This window comes from Rhodotorula graminis (genome assembly GCF_001329695.1).
Source record: "Rhodotorula graminis WP1 unplaced genomic scaffold RHOBAscaffold_8, whole genome shotgun sequence".
In the NCBI taxonomy this organism is placed as follows: Eukaryota; Fungi; Basidiomycota; class Microbotryomycetes; order Sporidiobolales; family Sporidiobolaceae; genus Rhodotorula; species Rhodotorula graminis.
The window spans coordinates 888649-902091 of NW_017264935.1; the positions used below are offsets into that span (position 1 = coordinate 888649).

Sequence of the window (13443 nt, forward strand, 5' to 3'; positions counted from 1 at the left end):
TATGGCACTGCTCTACACACGACAAACCCTCTGCGGCGTCCCCGGACCCTCGCTGCACGCCTCACGCTTTGACCTTCCCAAGCAGCGCCCGAAACTCTGCGACGTCCTCGTCGCCGCTGTGCGTCGTCGACTTAAAGGTCGTCAGCGCCCTGCTCTGCCTGTGCTTCGACGGCGGGGAGAGGGCGAGAGGGGAGCAGGACGCACGTGATGAGGCCTCGGTCGATCTGCGACTGGGTGAGCTCCTTGAGGTACGGGAGGAGCTTGTCCTGGTCTGCTCGATGCGCCCTCTTGGCCTCGTCAGCCCGTCGCACGAGAGAGGAAGGTAGCGCGCGCGAGAGAGAACCGGCGGCGACGCACAGCGAAAATTGAGCTTGTACTGCATGAGGTCGCTCGGGCCCCTTTTGTGCACCGTTGCGAGCAGCGCCGGCACGAGCGGCAGGTCGGCGAACTCGTGCAGCGGGCGCAGGATCGGGTGCACGCTGCTCGGGTTCTCGACGAGGGAGAGTGAGCGGCCGACGAGGCGGAGAGAAAGGAGGGGGACCGTGCGCACCCGAAGACGACGGCGCGAGACTTGGGCAGCTTGCGGAACGTCTGATGGTCGATGCTGTTCGGCTCGAGGCAGTCAGTCACGGTCTGAGCGTCAGACTTTGCGTAGAAAAGCGGGCGCACCGGAAGATGTACTCGCTCGGGGGGAGGTCGTCGGCCAGCTTGTCGTCGCCCTCGAGCGTCGCAATGTTGTCTGTCGCCGCTCGACGAGTCAGTGCGCATCTCGGTCTAGTCGTCAGAGAGCCAGAGACGCACGCTTGTGCGCCTTGAGGTCGTCGACGATCTCCCAGCTCGAGCGCTCAAACGGCTCCTCGGGCTTGAACCGCTTGAGCGTGCGCTCGACGCTCATGAGGATCTTGTCGTTGAACTGCGGCACGGGCTCGTGCACCTCGCGCATCGACTTGCCGACCTTGTCCTTGAAGCTGTAGAAGCCTGCGCGAGGAGGGAAGAAGAGCGTCAGAGGAGGAGAGGGGAGGGGGCGCGAGGAGGGAGGGTCCGAGCGGGCGACGGACCCGGAACGGCGACGATCCCGCCGACGAAGTAGACGTGGCCGTCTTCTCGCTCTCGGCCCATGAGAAAGTCGTCCTGAACGAGCCTGTGCGTGCAACGAGGCGGGTCAATTTCGGACGATAGGGTAGACGAGACGGCTTTCGACAGACTTGGAGACGACGACGAGCGCGTCGGTGCCGGTCATGCCCTTGAGGTCGTAGTGACGTTCGCCGAGGACCTTGTTGTGGATGCCGCCGTTCGGCAGAGGCGCGAAAAGCGTCGGGTAGCGCTGAGGGCGACGAGGTTGTCAGCTGGAAAGCGAGGCTCGAGCGCGAGAGAGGGGTTCGGGCGCACCTTGGGCAAGTAGTCGACGAGCGTCTCGAGGAGCTCGCCTGCTCCTTCGTCGTTCTCGGGCAGCGAGATGACGGTCTCGTCCCGGTACCTCTGCACGACCGACGCCTTGTACTGCATCTCGGCCTCGTACCGCGCGTCGATCTCGATCCAGTGATTGACGTGCATCGCTTGATGCGCCATAGTCTGGAAGTAGGGCCATCGGAGGCACTTGTTGACGTAGAGGTGGTCGCGGGTCGTCGCCGACCTGAGGGCGAGGTTGGCGAGCGGGTCCGGGTCAGCGAGTGCGGACGGACCTCTCGCCCTCGCGGGGAAGCCGAGCCGGTTAACGGCGTCGTCGACCAGAGTGCTCAGGCGTGTCGGTAGGCTCGTCTTGAGCGTGTCGGGGAAGCCGTGCAGCTTGGCGAGCAGACCCAGGCGCGGCTCGAGGAGGACGACGAGGAGAGATAGGGCCGTGGCGACGCCAAGGACGGCCCCCAGGCTGGCGTAGTGTGCGACGGGCATAAAGTCGAGCATAGCGGATGGCTGAGAGTGTACAGCGCAGCAGCAGGTGGTGTGCCCGACGCGAGCGGAGCGATTGACCCCGCACTTGGGAAGGCCGGCGCGACTCGGTGCGGCTAGGTCGGAATCGCGCTTGTCGGCAGCGATTCGGCTCTCTATCGTCACGGATCAGAGCCCTGAGTGAGTGGAGCGCTTGTCAGGCGCGATTAGCCGACCGGCGAAGCTAGCCCCGCACCAGCTCGCGACGACGACCTCGTCGACCGGCTTTCTCTCTCGTCGACTCTTCTCTCCTCACCTCTGCGATCTACCTCTCTCGACACCGCCTAGCTTCTATCGCTCGACACTCCAAGACCAGCCCATCATGTCTATCGGCGAGCTCAACTCTCCTACGACCTTGTCGGTGTGCAAGAACGCGCAGCAGCTTCACCCGCTCAGCACGCCCATGGGTGAGCCGGGCAAGGAGGTCGGCCAGATCGACGACGTCTTCTCGACGCACTGGGAGAAGGAGAAGCCGATCAGCTGCGGGTTCTTCACGGTCAAGGCGGGCACGCCGTTCACGTACACGTGCGTCCTCTTCCTCCTCTCGCTTGCTGTCGCGGTGCTGATCAGTCTCTGCGAGAACCAGATATGGGTATGACGAGCTCAAGCTCGTCGTCGAAGGCACCCTGATCCTCGAAGACAAGGTGGCAGGCGTCAGGATCGAGGCGCACCCGGGCGACACGCTGTCGAGTGCGTCTCCTCCCTCCTCTCGGAGCGCACGCTCCTCGCCTGACATCGCCTACCTCTCGCAGTCCCCAAGGGCACGCCCGTGACCTTCTCCTCTCGTGCGCCACCTCTCCTCGGCCCTCGCTCGAGGCGCTCGACTGACGCTCGCTCCCCGCAGCCAACTTCGCCAAGGCGTTCTACGTCGGGCAGCGGGCGTACCGGGACTGGTAGGACACGGAGCTCAGAGGAGAGAACGATTCGCAATGTACCAGCAGTTCTACGCAGCTGAACGGAGAGAAAAGAGCCCCTTCTCGACCTTCTCACGCAGCGTCTCCTCGCTTCGACTCGCGCTGTGGCGCGATGAGAATGCTCTCGCTATGCGCTTTCGTGTCGCGCCGCAGCCAAGCGTCGTACCCTGACGATGAGCCGGTCTCGGACCTCGTCTGTAGCGTTCAAAGGCGAGCAAAGAGCCTTTCTCGACTTGAGAAGGTCCCGCCAGGAACCGAGGACCGTGCGCAACCGGGCTCGCAGCGTCGAGAAACTTCCTTGACGTTCGACAAGAGAACGACAGCAGTACTCGACGACATCGAGACAGAGCGGACGAGGCGACTGGGAGAGAGAGTCAGGACAGGGCGGCTGTTCCTCGAGCTGACGGGAGGGGGACACGATGTGCGACAAGGACGGGAGATTGTGCACTGCTTCGTTACAAACAGACAGACAGACAGACTCTAGACGATCTACTCACCATTCTGCCTCCTTACCGCCACCGCACGCGCCCGAGCACGCGTCCACCTTGGCCGCAAACTCGTCGACGGCGGTCGGCGCACCTCGGTAGAAGCTCTGGCCGCCCCGGATCTCCTCGCCTGCCGCCTGCTCCTTGGCAAAGTGCTCCTTGAGGTGCTCGACGTACCACTTCTGGAAGTAGATGCAGCCGGACTCGCGCGTCGCTGCGAGAGGGGAGAGAACAAGTGTGAGCGCCGGCGCTCGACCTCGTACTTGAGAGCGAGTGCGAGAGCGAGAGGGGGACGCACGGTGCAGAGGCCCGCTGTTGTAGTTGCCGCGCTCGAGGTTCTTCTGCACGTTGGCGCACAGCATCTTGTCCTCGGTCTCGACCTGCACGAAGAACTTGTGCGCCTCGTCAAACTGCTCGTCGGTGCACGTCTTGTGACGGTACACGTCAAAGCTGACGTTGCACGAGCGAGGGCCTGTCGGGCAGATCTTCATCGTGTAGACTGAGCGAGGGACGGCCGAGGTAGGTCAGGCTGCGTGACCTCGGCGAGGATGTCGAGACAAGGAGCGCGATTTGGCGAGAGGGACGCACAGTAGATGGGCGTGACGGTGTGGGACGAGCTGGGCGCGATAAAGTTGAACGCGAACTGCGAGCGAAAAGAGAGAGGGTCAGTGCCGGCGCGAGGTTCCGGTGCGAGAGAGAGAGACGATGACGCTCGGCGACGGCGAGAAGAGACGAGACGAGAGAGAGGGAAGCGCACCTTCTCTGGGTCTGCGCCAGGGAGGAGCGCCTCAGGCTTGGCCTTGACGTAGTGCTCGATGATGCCGGCCTTGCCCGTCACCGTGTAGGTCTTGAGGTCGGTCGTCTTGACAAAGCCCGGGTGCGTGATCGAGCAGTGGTAGCACTCCTGCAGGTGGAGAGCGTGTCAGTTGGGAGAGAGAGGGAGAGGGAGAGAGAGCAGGAGCCAGGGAAGGGGAGGAACGACGAGGGAGAGGAAAGGGACGGGGAGGAACGACGAGGGAAAGTCGGACGCACCTGGTAGTTGTCGACGAGCACCTTCCAGTTGTACGGCGCGTCCTCCATGCCCCACGAGAGCGCGTAGTCGTAGTTGTCCCAGTCGACGCGCTTGAGCCGCTCCTGCTCCTCGAACGCGCCAAACTGCGCCTTCCACGACAGGGCGTCGGCCGACTTGTCGGCGTTGACGTAGACGAAGCCGTTCTTGTCGACGTGGACGCGCAGGGACGACAGGCCGTGGTTCTTGGGCTCGAAGCCGGGGATGCCGTCGAAGCCAGGCGCCTTAGCGAGGTCGCCGTTGGTCGAGTACGACCAGCCGTGGTAGCCGCACGCGATGATCGAAACCTTGCCCGACTCGACGCTGACGTCCTTCTCGCCCTCTTGCCGAGGCCGCAGAACGGGGAAGGCGCGGTGGGCGCAGGCGTTGAAGAAGGCGCGCACGTCTCCCGCCTTGCTGCGGATGACGAAGAACTGCATGCCGGCGTAGTCGACAAGCTGGTACTTGCCCGTCTCGCTGAGGAACTGCAGGCGTGGCACCAGTCAGGGGTGTCAGCGAGGAGGAGGAGGAGGAGGAGGAGGAGGAGGCCGAGTACGAGGGAGGGAGAGGAGACGGACCCGCTCGTGGCACACCATGATCCACATGCGGCTGAAGAGCGCCCGCTTCTCGAGCTCATAGACGGCCGGGCTCGTGTAAAAGCTGGCAGGCAGGGCGATGTGCTCGGGGCCACTGGGCTTGGGCGCGCGACCGAGGAGCGAGGTGAGGTACGAGGTCATCGCGGGATCGGTCGAAGGCGGGCCCGGGGGTGATAGAAGAGGACGAGAGAGGTGCTCGCTGTCGATAGGCGCTGGATGCCCTGACGCCGAGGTGGAGGGCCACCGGCCGACGAGAGCTGAGGGCGGCGAGGACGAGGGCGAGCGGGGCGGGAGCGACAAGCGCGAGCCGCGGGCGCAGCAGATAGTGCCGACTGTGATAGGAGAGGCATCTGGCAGAGCGCTCGACGTGGTAGCCGTGCGAGAGAGAGCAGGTCGGTTCGACGACGAGATGAAGCGGCTCAGCTCCTCGTCACGACGGCCGACAGCTCTGTCGAGGTGTGCTGCAGCTGTGCGGCGGCTCCTGCACCGGCTGCGTCCCCTCGACAGTGCCCCGCCGCCTCCAGAGGGCCGAGGAGAGTGCCCTGACCCTCGCGGCTATCTGCGCTTCTCGCCCTCTCCAGCTCTGGCATGCGCGGATGCGGGGACCAGGCCTCGATATCCTCGAGCCCTTGCAGCACTCCACACGTCCCTGAGCCAATCTCGGCGTCGCGGCGAGGGCGCTCTATCTCGCTCGCCTCCTCCTCCTCGAGCGGTCGACCCTCCCTCTCCTCGCACTGCTACGCCTTTCTTTCTGCGTCCCTTCTCTCGCTACACACACGATGGGTCAATCCGACAAGAGCTCCTCGGACAAGGCCGACGTCGTCTCGGTCGCGCCCACCGTGCGCGACCGGGAAGAGGAACGTCTCGCAGCACTCGGCTACAAGCAGGAGTTCGCCCGCGAGTTTACCAACCTGTCGGTCCGTCGCTCGTCCTCCCTCTCGGAACCCTGCGCGACCTCGAGCGACTTCCTTCGACCGTCCTCGCAGACGATCTCGTTCGCCTTTTCGATCATGGGCGTCGCGTCGTCGGTTGCGACGACGCTCGACACGCCTCTTCTGCTCGGCGGTCCTGCGTCAGTCATCTGGTGCGCCCTGAACTTCTCTCGCTCTCGACCAAGCCCGTCCTGACACCTGTCGCTCGTGCACAGGTGCTGGTTCATCGGCTCCATCTTCTGCTTCTGCCTCGGCCTGTCCATCGCCGAGCTCGTCTCGGCCTACCCTACTTCTGGAGGACTGTACTCGGCGTCAGCCTACCTCGTCCCGCACCGGTTTCGCGCGGTCGTCGGCTGGGTCGTCGGCTGGTGCGTCCTCCCCTTGTCCTCGTCTCTTCGCGCAAGTCGCTCACGGCCCGCTCGTCACAGGCTCAACCTCCTCGGCCAAGTCGCAGGCGTCGCAAGTACCGAGTGGGGCCTGAGCGGCATGATCCTCGCCGCCGCGACCATCTCGACCGACGGCAGCTACGTCGCAGGCGCCGGTCACCAGATGGCGGTCTACTGCTTCCTGCTCGTCGTGCACGGCATCATGAACGCGAGTCGCCTTCTCACGTCGTCGTCCGCCTCGACTCGAGTCCTCGTTCGCTCGTCGCACTCCTGCCGCCCTCGAGGCGCCCCTTCTCGAGCCCTTGGGCCAAGGATACTGACTGCGTCTCGCTCCTGCAGTGCGTCGGGACCAAGGCCATCTCGCTCATTACCAAGTGCTTCGTCTTTATCAACCTCGGCGCCGTCATTGCCGTCGTCATCGCGCTCGGCGTCACCTGCGACGACAAGCATTCGGCGTCGTACGTCTTCACGAGCGTGCAGAACCAAAGCGGGTGGCAGTCGGACGGGTTCGCGGTCCTGCTCGGCCTCCTTTCCGTCCAGTGGACGATGACTGGTGCGCCTGCTTCCTCCTCTCGCGCTCGCGACAGGCCACCGACACTCACCCCTCGACGTCCTCGCAGACTACGACGCGACGGCGCACATCAGCGAGGAGGTCAAGGAGGCGAGCATCCGGGCGCCAGTCGCCATCATCGTCGCCGTACTCGGAACTGGCATCGCCGGCCTTGTCTACAACATCGTGCGTCCCACTCTCGCTCCTCGACGACTTGAGAAGGTCCTGACCCGTCGTCTCTGCAGCTCTACGTCCTTTGCTCCGGCCCGATGGACGAGCTCCCCGGCGTGTCAGGCTACTCGGCCGCCACTATCATCGTGCGGAGCGTCGGCAAGCCCGGCTTCTACGTCCTGTGGAGCCTCATCTGCTTTACCGCGTTTGCCGTCGTTTCGACGGCCCTCCAGGCCAACGCGCGCACCTTCTTCGCGTTCTCGCGAGACGAGGGTCTTCCCGACAAGGGTCTGTTCCAGCGCCTCGCGCCCAACAAGGTCCCGATGTACGCCGTCTGGCTCGTCTGCTTCATCTGCGGTGAGTCTTTCTCCTTCTCCCGCGGCTCGAGGCCACGAGGACTGGCCCATGACCTCTCTCGCACCTCTTTTACCTGCAACAGCATGCCTCGGGTGCCTCTCGTTCGCGAGCGACGTCGCGGTCAACGCCGTCTTCTCGCTCTGCGCGTGAGTGCCTCTCTCCCATTCTCTCCCACACTCTCCTCCTCCCTCGTTCTCTCCTCTCTTTCTCTCTTTCTCTCTATCTTCTCTCTCTATCGCCCTCTCTCGCGAGCGGTCTGTCTCTCACGTTCGCCCGACCGCGCACTGACCCACCTTCTCCTTGTGCAGCATCGCCCTCGACACGTCGTACGCCGTCCCGATCGCCTGCAAGCTCATCTTCCGGAACCATCCCGAGATCGACTTCGAGCCGGGCCCGTTCAAGCTGCCCGGCATCCTCGGCACCGTCATCCCGTCCATCGCCGTCGCGTGGACCGCCTTTACCGTCACGATCCTCGCCTTCCCCGAGACGCTGCCCATCACGGCCGAGTCCATGAACTACTCGACTACGCTCCTCGGGTTCGTGATCCTCAGCTCGCTCGTTTGGTTCGCCCTTGACGCCAAGAAGCGGTACATCGGGCCACGCATGTGCGTCCTCCTCTCCCTCTCTCCCTTCCTTCGAGCTTTCCGCAAACTCGAACCAGATGTTAATCCTCGTTCTCTGCGCGCAGCAACATGCACTAGCAGTAGTATGGCGCTCGGGCCGGGCTCTGCGTCCCTCATCTGTACCCACGGCATGCAGTCTCGCGCTCGAGCTGGCTCTCGTTCTCCATTTTGTACCCTCGCACGTTGTTTGTGCCGCTCTGCAACGCCGTCTGTCTGTGCAGCCTCGTCCGAGCGAGAGAGAGGAGGCCGACAGCGACAGAGAGAGAGCGAGCGAGAGCGAGGCGAGCAGAAGAGCTGCGCCGAGAGCGGTCCGGCGCTCGAGCCTCTCAGGCTCTCGAGTACCGCCAGCTGGCGAAGCGCGGACCCGCGCCCGTTGCACACGCTCGCTACCAGGCCGAAAAGTCGCCGAACCCGCCCGCCTTCTTCTTCCTCTTGGCCGCCGCCGCCGCACCTCCTCCTCCTCCTCCTCCACCAGCGTCGCCCGCCTCTCCCAGCTTGGCGATCAAGTCCGACTCTGCGCCGCCGAGTGCGGGCGTCTTGCGCTTGAGGCCGGCGCCGCCGATCGGTGTCGGTGGTGCGACGGCGCCGGCCGTGCTCGACGACGACGACGACGAGGCGAGGTACTTGCCGATCGAGGCGCCCGTCGAGCCGGACGAGGCGAGCGCGAGCGCGGCGGGCGACGACGTCTCGAGGTTGGTGCCAAACCAGCTGTGTGTGTAGGCGTACGAGGACGCGAGTCAGTGCTGCGCCGGCGAACAAGAGAGGGAGAGAGAGGGAGAGAGAGCGGCCCAACTCACGTCGTCCGGTCCTTTGCCCTCTCCTCCCTCCTCCTCTCCTTCTCGCCCCTCCCAAGCCGCTCGTCCTCCTCGCGCTTGAGCCGCTTGTCGAGCCGCTTCTTGTACTCGTCGAACGGGTCGCCAAACACCTCGACGTCGACGAGCACGACAGGCTTGAGCGGGCGGTCCGTCGCCGGGTCGGTCGGGACGCGCTCGAGCTTGGACAGGACGTCTTGCCCGCCGACGAGTCGGCCGAACACGGTGTGCTTGCCTGCGGGGGAGGAGGAAGGGGACGAGGGAGGGAGGGACAGGGTGCGGCGGCAAGAGGTCAGTCTCGCGGCGCTCGTTTCGGCGGAGGAAGGCAGGCGGCGACGACGACGCACCGTCGAGGTGGGTGCACTTGTCGCGAAAGGTGACGTAGAACTGCGACCCGTTCGTGTTGGGCCCCGAGTTGGCCATGGCGAGCACTCCTCGCTGGTCGTGCTTCTCTGCTCGGGCGGGGACGCCTCGAACGAGTCAGTGCCGGCTCGACGAGGATCGAGGGAGATAGAGAAAGAGAGAGAGAAAGTGTGGACGCACGAGCATTGCGGGCCGTGAACTCGTCCTCGAAAGGCTTGCCCCACCGCGACTCGCCGCCGCGGCCCGTGCCCGTCGGGTCGCCGCCCTGGAGCTGCATGACGGACGAGGGGCGCGTCAGTCACCTGCGCGACCGCTGGAAAGAAAGAGATCGAGAGGGGACGGACCATGAAGCCGGGAATGAGGCGGTGAAACTTGACGTTCTGGTAGTAGCCCTCGCGGGCGAGCTGCAGAGGGATGACCGGATCGGTCACTCGGCCGCTCGACGTGACGAGGCGAGGACAGTCGAGGACGCACGCTCAGAAAGTTGTAGCACGCTCGGGGAGCGACGCCGGCAAAGAGCTACGTGTTTGAGAAGGTCAGTCTCGGCGCCTCGACCACCAAGTCGAAGGGAGAGAGAGAGGGACGCACCTCGAAGTTGAGCGCGCCAAAGTTGGTGACGAGCCTCGCGTAGCCCTTCTCGCCACGCTCCTTGACCTGCTCGTACATGAGGTGCTCCTCGTCCCACAGGGCGTTCTCGGCCTTTGTGCTGACGGCGGCCGAGGTCGACGTGAACGACGCCGCCGTGCGGTTGTTCGAGATTGGCGCCGTGTTGTACGGGTTGGCCGAGGTCGACGAGGCGGCCGAGGGGACGAGGCTCGCCTTGGAGGACGACGAGGTGGCGGCAGGAGGTGCGGCGGGCTTGTTCTGCTCGAGGGCCCGAGCGGCTGCGTCAGTCGACGTGCACAAAAGGGACAGAGAGAGAGAGAGAGAGAAGCGAGGCGCACCTTTGCCTCGAGTGCCTCCTTGTCCTGCTTGCCCTTCTCGAGCGTCTTGAGCACCCTCGCGATCCCGCTCGCCTCGACGTTGATGCCGCTCAGCGCACCCTCGTCCTCGTCCACCTTGAGGTCACGCCGCACATAGTCAAACTTGGACACTGTGGGGGTGAGAGCGAGGTGTCAGTCAGGGGATCTCGTGGAAAGAGAGGGGAGAGGTGGCGCACCGTCCCGAGGCTCGAGGTTGAGCGGGTCCTGCAGCGTGATGATGTCCTTGCGCGTAAAGGGCTCGTCCGTGAGCAGCTGCAGGCGTCGAAAGTCAGTGCTTGCTCTCGAGAGGACCGAAAGACGAAGAGAGAGAGAGACGGGGCGCACGTCGTTCATGTTGCGCGCCTTGATGTTGAGGCGGTCGATCGACTCGCGGGCGTACACGTTGCCGGTCGTCTTGATGGCGGCGATGGCCGTGTGGTCGTTGAAGACCTTGAACGTGATCGGGTCGTGGTAGTTCTGCCGAGGCGAGAGCGGCGGGTCAGGGCGAGGCGCAAGAGGGAGAAAGAGAGGGAGGGACGCACGCCGTCGTTGTTGCGGGCATAGTTGAGGCGGACGAGGTCGCCCGGTGCGAGCTTCTTGCCCGTCATGGGGTCGGTGCCGTGCTGGCGGATAAAGGGGATGATGGCGACGAGCTCGTAGACGGTGCCGTCGGCGGTGCACACGGGCGTCTCGAACGGCTTGAGGGTGAGGGCGCAGTGGTCGAACGGGAGCTTGGCGAGGACCGTGTTCTTGGAGCGGGCCCCTCGAGACGCCGAGTGCTCACCGAGTCCTCCAGAGTGTTCTGCCTGCGCGCGACGAGGGAGGTTTGGTCAGGGAGGGTCGAGGAGGAGGAGGGGCGGCTTCCGGCGGCGACAAGGGACGAGGGGCGCACATGAGTGATGTAGAGCTTGTCGCTGTTGCCGTGGCCCATGTCTGCAGCAGTGCAACGCTGGCCCTAGTCGAGGTCGAGATGAGCGAGTCCGAGTCGAGGCGGGGCTCAGAGTCGAGGACAGGGTCGACGGGGCTGGTTCGAGTGCGACAGGGGTGGGTCCAAGTGCTCTCAGCGGGAGGTCTGCGAGCTTGTCTGGTCTGCTCAGCGGGTGAAGGTCGAGAGAGCGAGCCGATGTGGTTCCCATCTCTCCTCCTCGCCTCCCTCTCCCCGCCCTCGCTCCACCCGCCCCGAGCCCAGTCCAGCCAGCTCGCCATGGACCCGTCAGTCGACACGGGCAATGAAGAGGGCATCAACGAGGTCCCCAACGCCGTCACCACCTCGTCCCTCGAGGCCCAAACCTACGGCACCCGCATCCCGCCAGAGCTCTTCCCCGACGGCGCACCAGGAGAGCCAGCAGCCGCCAACCACGTCCCGGGCAACGACGAGGCCGACACGGTCCGCGCAGGGCCCCTCGCCGCAAACGGCCTCGCCCACGACCCGCAACCGCACGACGACGCCCTCCCCGTCCCGCCTCAACAGTTCCAGGACGCCGCAAAGGACGCCGAGGAGGCCGCTCAAGACGCCGTCACCAAGGCCCCGACCGACGACGAGGACGACGACATGGGCGACGACCTCTTTGGCGAGGGCGCCGACGACGACGACGACGACGAGTGCGTCTTCCCCTCCTCTTCTCGAGCTCGTTGCCGCGCGCACCTGACCGACGTGTGCCTCGACAGGGACATGCACGCCGAGCCAGCCGCGCCTCAAGCCCCGCAAGCCGACCGCTCGCCCGCCGACGACCTCACGGCCGAGGAGCGCCAGATCCGCGCCGACCTCGAGTACAACGAGCGGCCCTACGACGGCGGCGACGCCGACGACGCCGACGACCAAGCCGCCGCCGCCCAGATGGTCCAGCACGAGGAGGTGATCGCCCAGATCCCGCTCGCCAACTTTAGCGTGCCGGCCGGCAACAAGGTGTGGCACGCGCGCATGCCCCACTTCCTCCAGGTCGCGACGACCGCGTTCGACGAGGAGACGTGGGAGCCCGAGGACGCGGCGCTCGGTGCGGGCTCGACCCAGCAGGACAGCCAGGACGGCCCCGGCGGCGGCGACGACGTCAAGCCCCGCACGGTCCCGGACGAGAACGTGCTCCGGTGGCGGTGGACCAAGGACGAGCTCGGCCAGGTCGTACGTCCTCGTCTCTCTCCCTCTCTCGGTCTATCTCGTGCGCCCGTTCGAGAGCGCGCGCCTGACGCCCCGCCGCCGCCCGCAGATCAAGCAGGCGAACGCGCGCGTCGTGCGCTGGTCGGACGGTACCCTGTCGCTCCAGCTCGGCTCCGAGATGTTCGACATGACGCTCGCGCTCGACGACTCGGCGACGCTCACGGCGTCGGGCGCCGCCTCGGCCGCGGCCCAGACGACGGGCGGCGTCAACCCGCAGACGTCGGGCCTCGTCGCGTCGGCGTTCGACCTCGCGCGCGGTCACGGCCTGACGTACCTCTCGGCGCGGCACGCCTACGCCTCGTCGCCCCTGAGCGAGACCCAGGCGTCGGTCCACGGCACCATGTCGTTCCGGCCCGCGACGCTCGCGAGCCAGACGCACCGGCGCCTCGCGGGCAGCATCGCCGGGCGGTACGCCAACCAGGGCCGGCGGGGCCTCCAGAAGGCCGACATGCCGACGATGGACCCGGAGAAGATGCGGCAGCAGCGGGAGCGCGCCGAGGTCGACAAGCAGAAGAAGGCGCGGCGCGAGGCGGCCAAGGCGGCGGGGCGCAGCGGTGGGCGCAGCGGGGGCCGCAAGGGCGGCAAGAAGGCGACGACGATCGAGGGCCTCGACTCGGAGAGCGGCGGCGACGAGGACGACGAGGACGACGAAGGGACCGGGTACAGCGGGTACCGGCGCTCGCAGCCCAAGCGGGGCAAGGGCGGCCCGCTCAACCGCGACTACGAGGACGAGGACGACGATGGCTTCCTGGTCCAGAGCGGCGACGAGTGCGTGGCCTTTCGCCTGTCGGTCTCGTCCCTTCCTCGGAAAGCGACTGACCTCTTCGCCTCTTCCCTCCTCCCTCCCCTCTCCTCCTCCCCCTGTCTCTCTCTTGCTCGTGTTCGCACTCGCAGGGACATGGAGGACGGCGAAAACGACCGCGAGGAGCTCGAGGAGGCCGACGCCGCCGTCGAGCGCGACGCTCGCCGCCGCAAGGACCGCCAGAAGCAGAAGCAGAAGCGGCGCGACTACGAGTCGGACTCGGACGACGACGACGAGGGCGGTGCGGCGGCAGAGGAGACGCAGGCGGCACCACGGCGCAGGCTCGTCGTCGAGTCGGACGAGGAGTGAGACGAGGGGTGCGAGCGCGCGTCGAGGAGGACCTTGTACGACCAGCGTTTGC

At 65.8% G+C, this 13443-nt stretch overlaps 6 protein-coding genes across 6 annotated transcripts; 3 read left to right on the top strand and 3 right to left on the bottom strand.

Annotated features, from left to right (window-relative positions):
- Window positions 1-61: 61 nt before the first annotated feature.
- Window positions 62-1902, bottom strand: RHOBADRAFT_44934 (uncharacterized protein; the record flags this gene model as incomplete). The annotated part of the gene is made up of 9 exons (XM_018414513.1): window positions 62-116; window positions 205-271; window positions 358-479; window positions 551-604; window positions 670-739; window positions 802-978; window positions 1059-1141; window positions 1206-1324; window positions 1390-1902. 9 exons carry the CDS (start codon window positions 1900-1902, stop codon window positions 62-64), a joined length of 1260 nt encoding a protein of 419 aa, XP_018270493.1.
- Window positions 1903-2248: 346 nt separating this feature from the next.
- Window positions 2249-2823, top strand: RHOBADRAFT_44935 (uncharacterized protein; the record flags this gene model as incomplete). The annotated part of the gene is made up of 4 exons (XM_018414514.1): window positions 2249-2451; window positions 2513-2616; window positions 2679-2711; window positions 2771-2823. The coding sequence occupies 4 exons, from the start codon at window positions 2249-2251 to the stop codon at window positions 2821-2823; spliced, it is 393 nt and encodes a 130-aa protein (XP_018270494.1).
- Window positions 2824-3329: 506 nt separating this feature from the next.
- Window positions 3330-5110, bottom strand: RHOBADRAFT_54266 (uncharacterized protein; the record flags this gene model as incomplete). The annotated part of the gene is made up of 6 exons (XM_018417225.1): window positions 3330-3539; window positions 3624-3824; window positions 3914-3968; window positions 4083-4229; window positions 4358-4858; window positions 4952-5110. The coding sequence occupies 6 exons, from the start codon at window positions 5108-5110 to the stop codon at window positions 3334-3336; spliced, it is 1269 nt and encodes a 422-aa protein (XP_018270495.1). The 3' UTR covers window positions 3330-3333.
- Window positions 5111-5748: 638 nt separating this feature from the next.
- RHOBADRAFT_44937 (uncharacterized protein) lies at window positions 5749-8066 on the top strand (the record flags this gene model as incomplete). The annotated part of the gene is made up of 10 exons (XM_018414515.1): window positions 5749-5886; window positions 5956-6053; window positions 6117-6269; window positions 6330-6540; window positions 6627-6840; window positions 6908-7023; window positions 7083-7365; window positions 7448-7511; window positions 7674-7970; window positions 8054-8066. 10 exons carry the CDS (start codon window positions 5749-5751, stop codon window positions 8064-8066), a joined length of 1587 nt encoding a protein of 528 aa, XP_018270496.1.
- A 715-nt stretch (window positions 8067-8781) lies between these two features.
- Window positions 8782-11056, bottom strand: RHOBADRAFT_15967 (uncharacterized protein; the record flags this gene model as incomplete). The annotated part of the gene is made up of 11 exons (XM_018412289.1): window positions 8782-9035; window positions 9148-9252; window positions 9344-9434; window positions 9508-9567; window positions 9638-9682; window positions 9752-9982; window positions 10108-10256; window positions 10323-10398; window positions 10471-10602; window positions 10668-10931; window positions 11018-11056. The coding sequence occupies 11 exons, from the start codon at window positions 11054-11056 to the stop codon at window positions 8782-8784; spliced, it is 1446 nt and encodes a 481-aa protein (XP_018270497.1).
- A 273-nt stretch (window positions 11057-11329) lies between these two features.
- RHOBADRAFT_44939 (uncharacterized protein) lies at window positions 11330-13391 on the top strand (the record flags this gene model as incomplete). The annotated part of the gene is made up of 4 exons (XM_018414516.1): window positions 11330-11727; window positions 11794-12244; window positions 12330-13048; window positions 13175-13391. 4 exons carry the CDS (start codon window positions 11330-11332, stop codon window positions 13389-13391), a joined length of 1785 nt encoding a protein of 594 aa, XP_018270498.1.
- Between the last annotated feature and the right edge of the window lie 52 nt (window positions 13392-13443).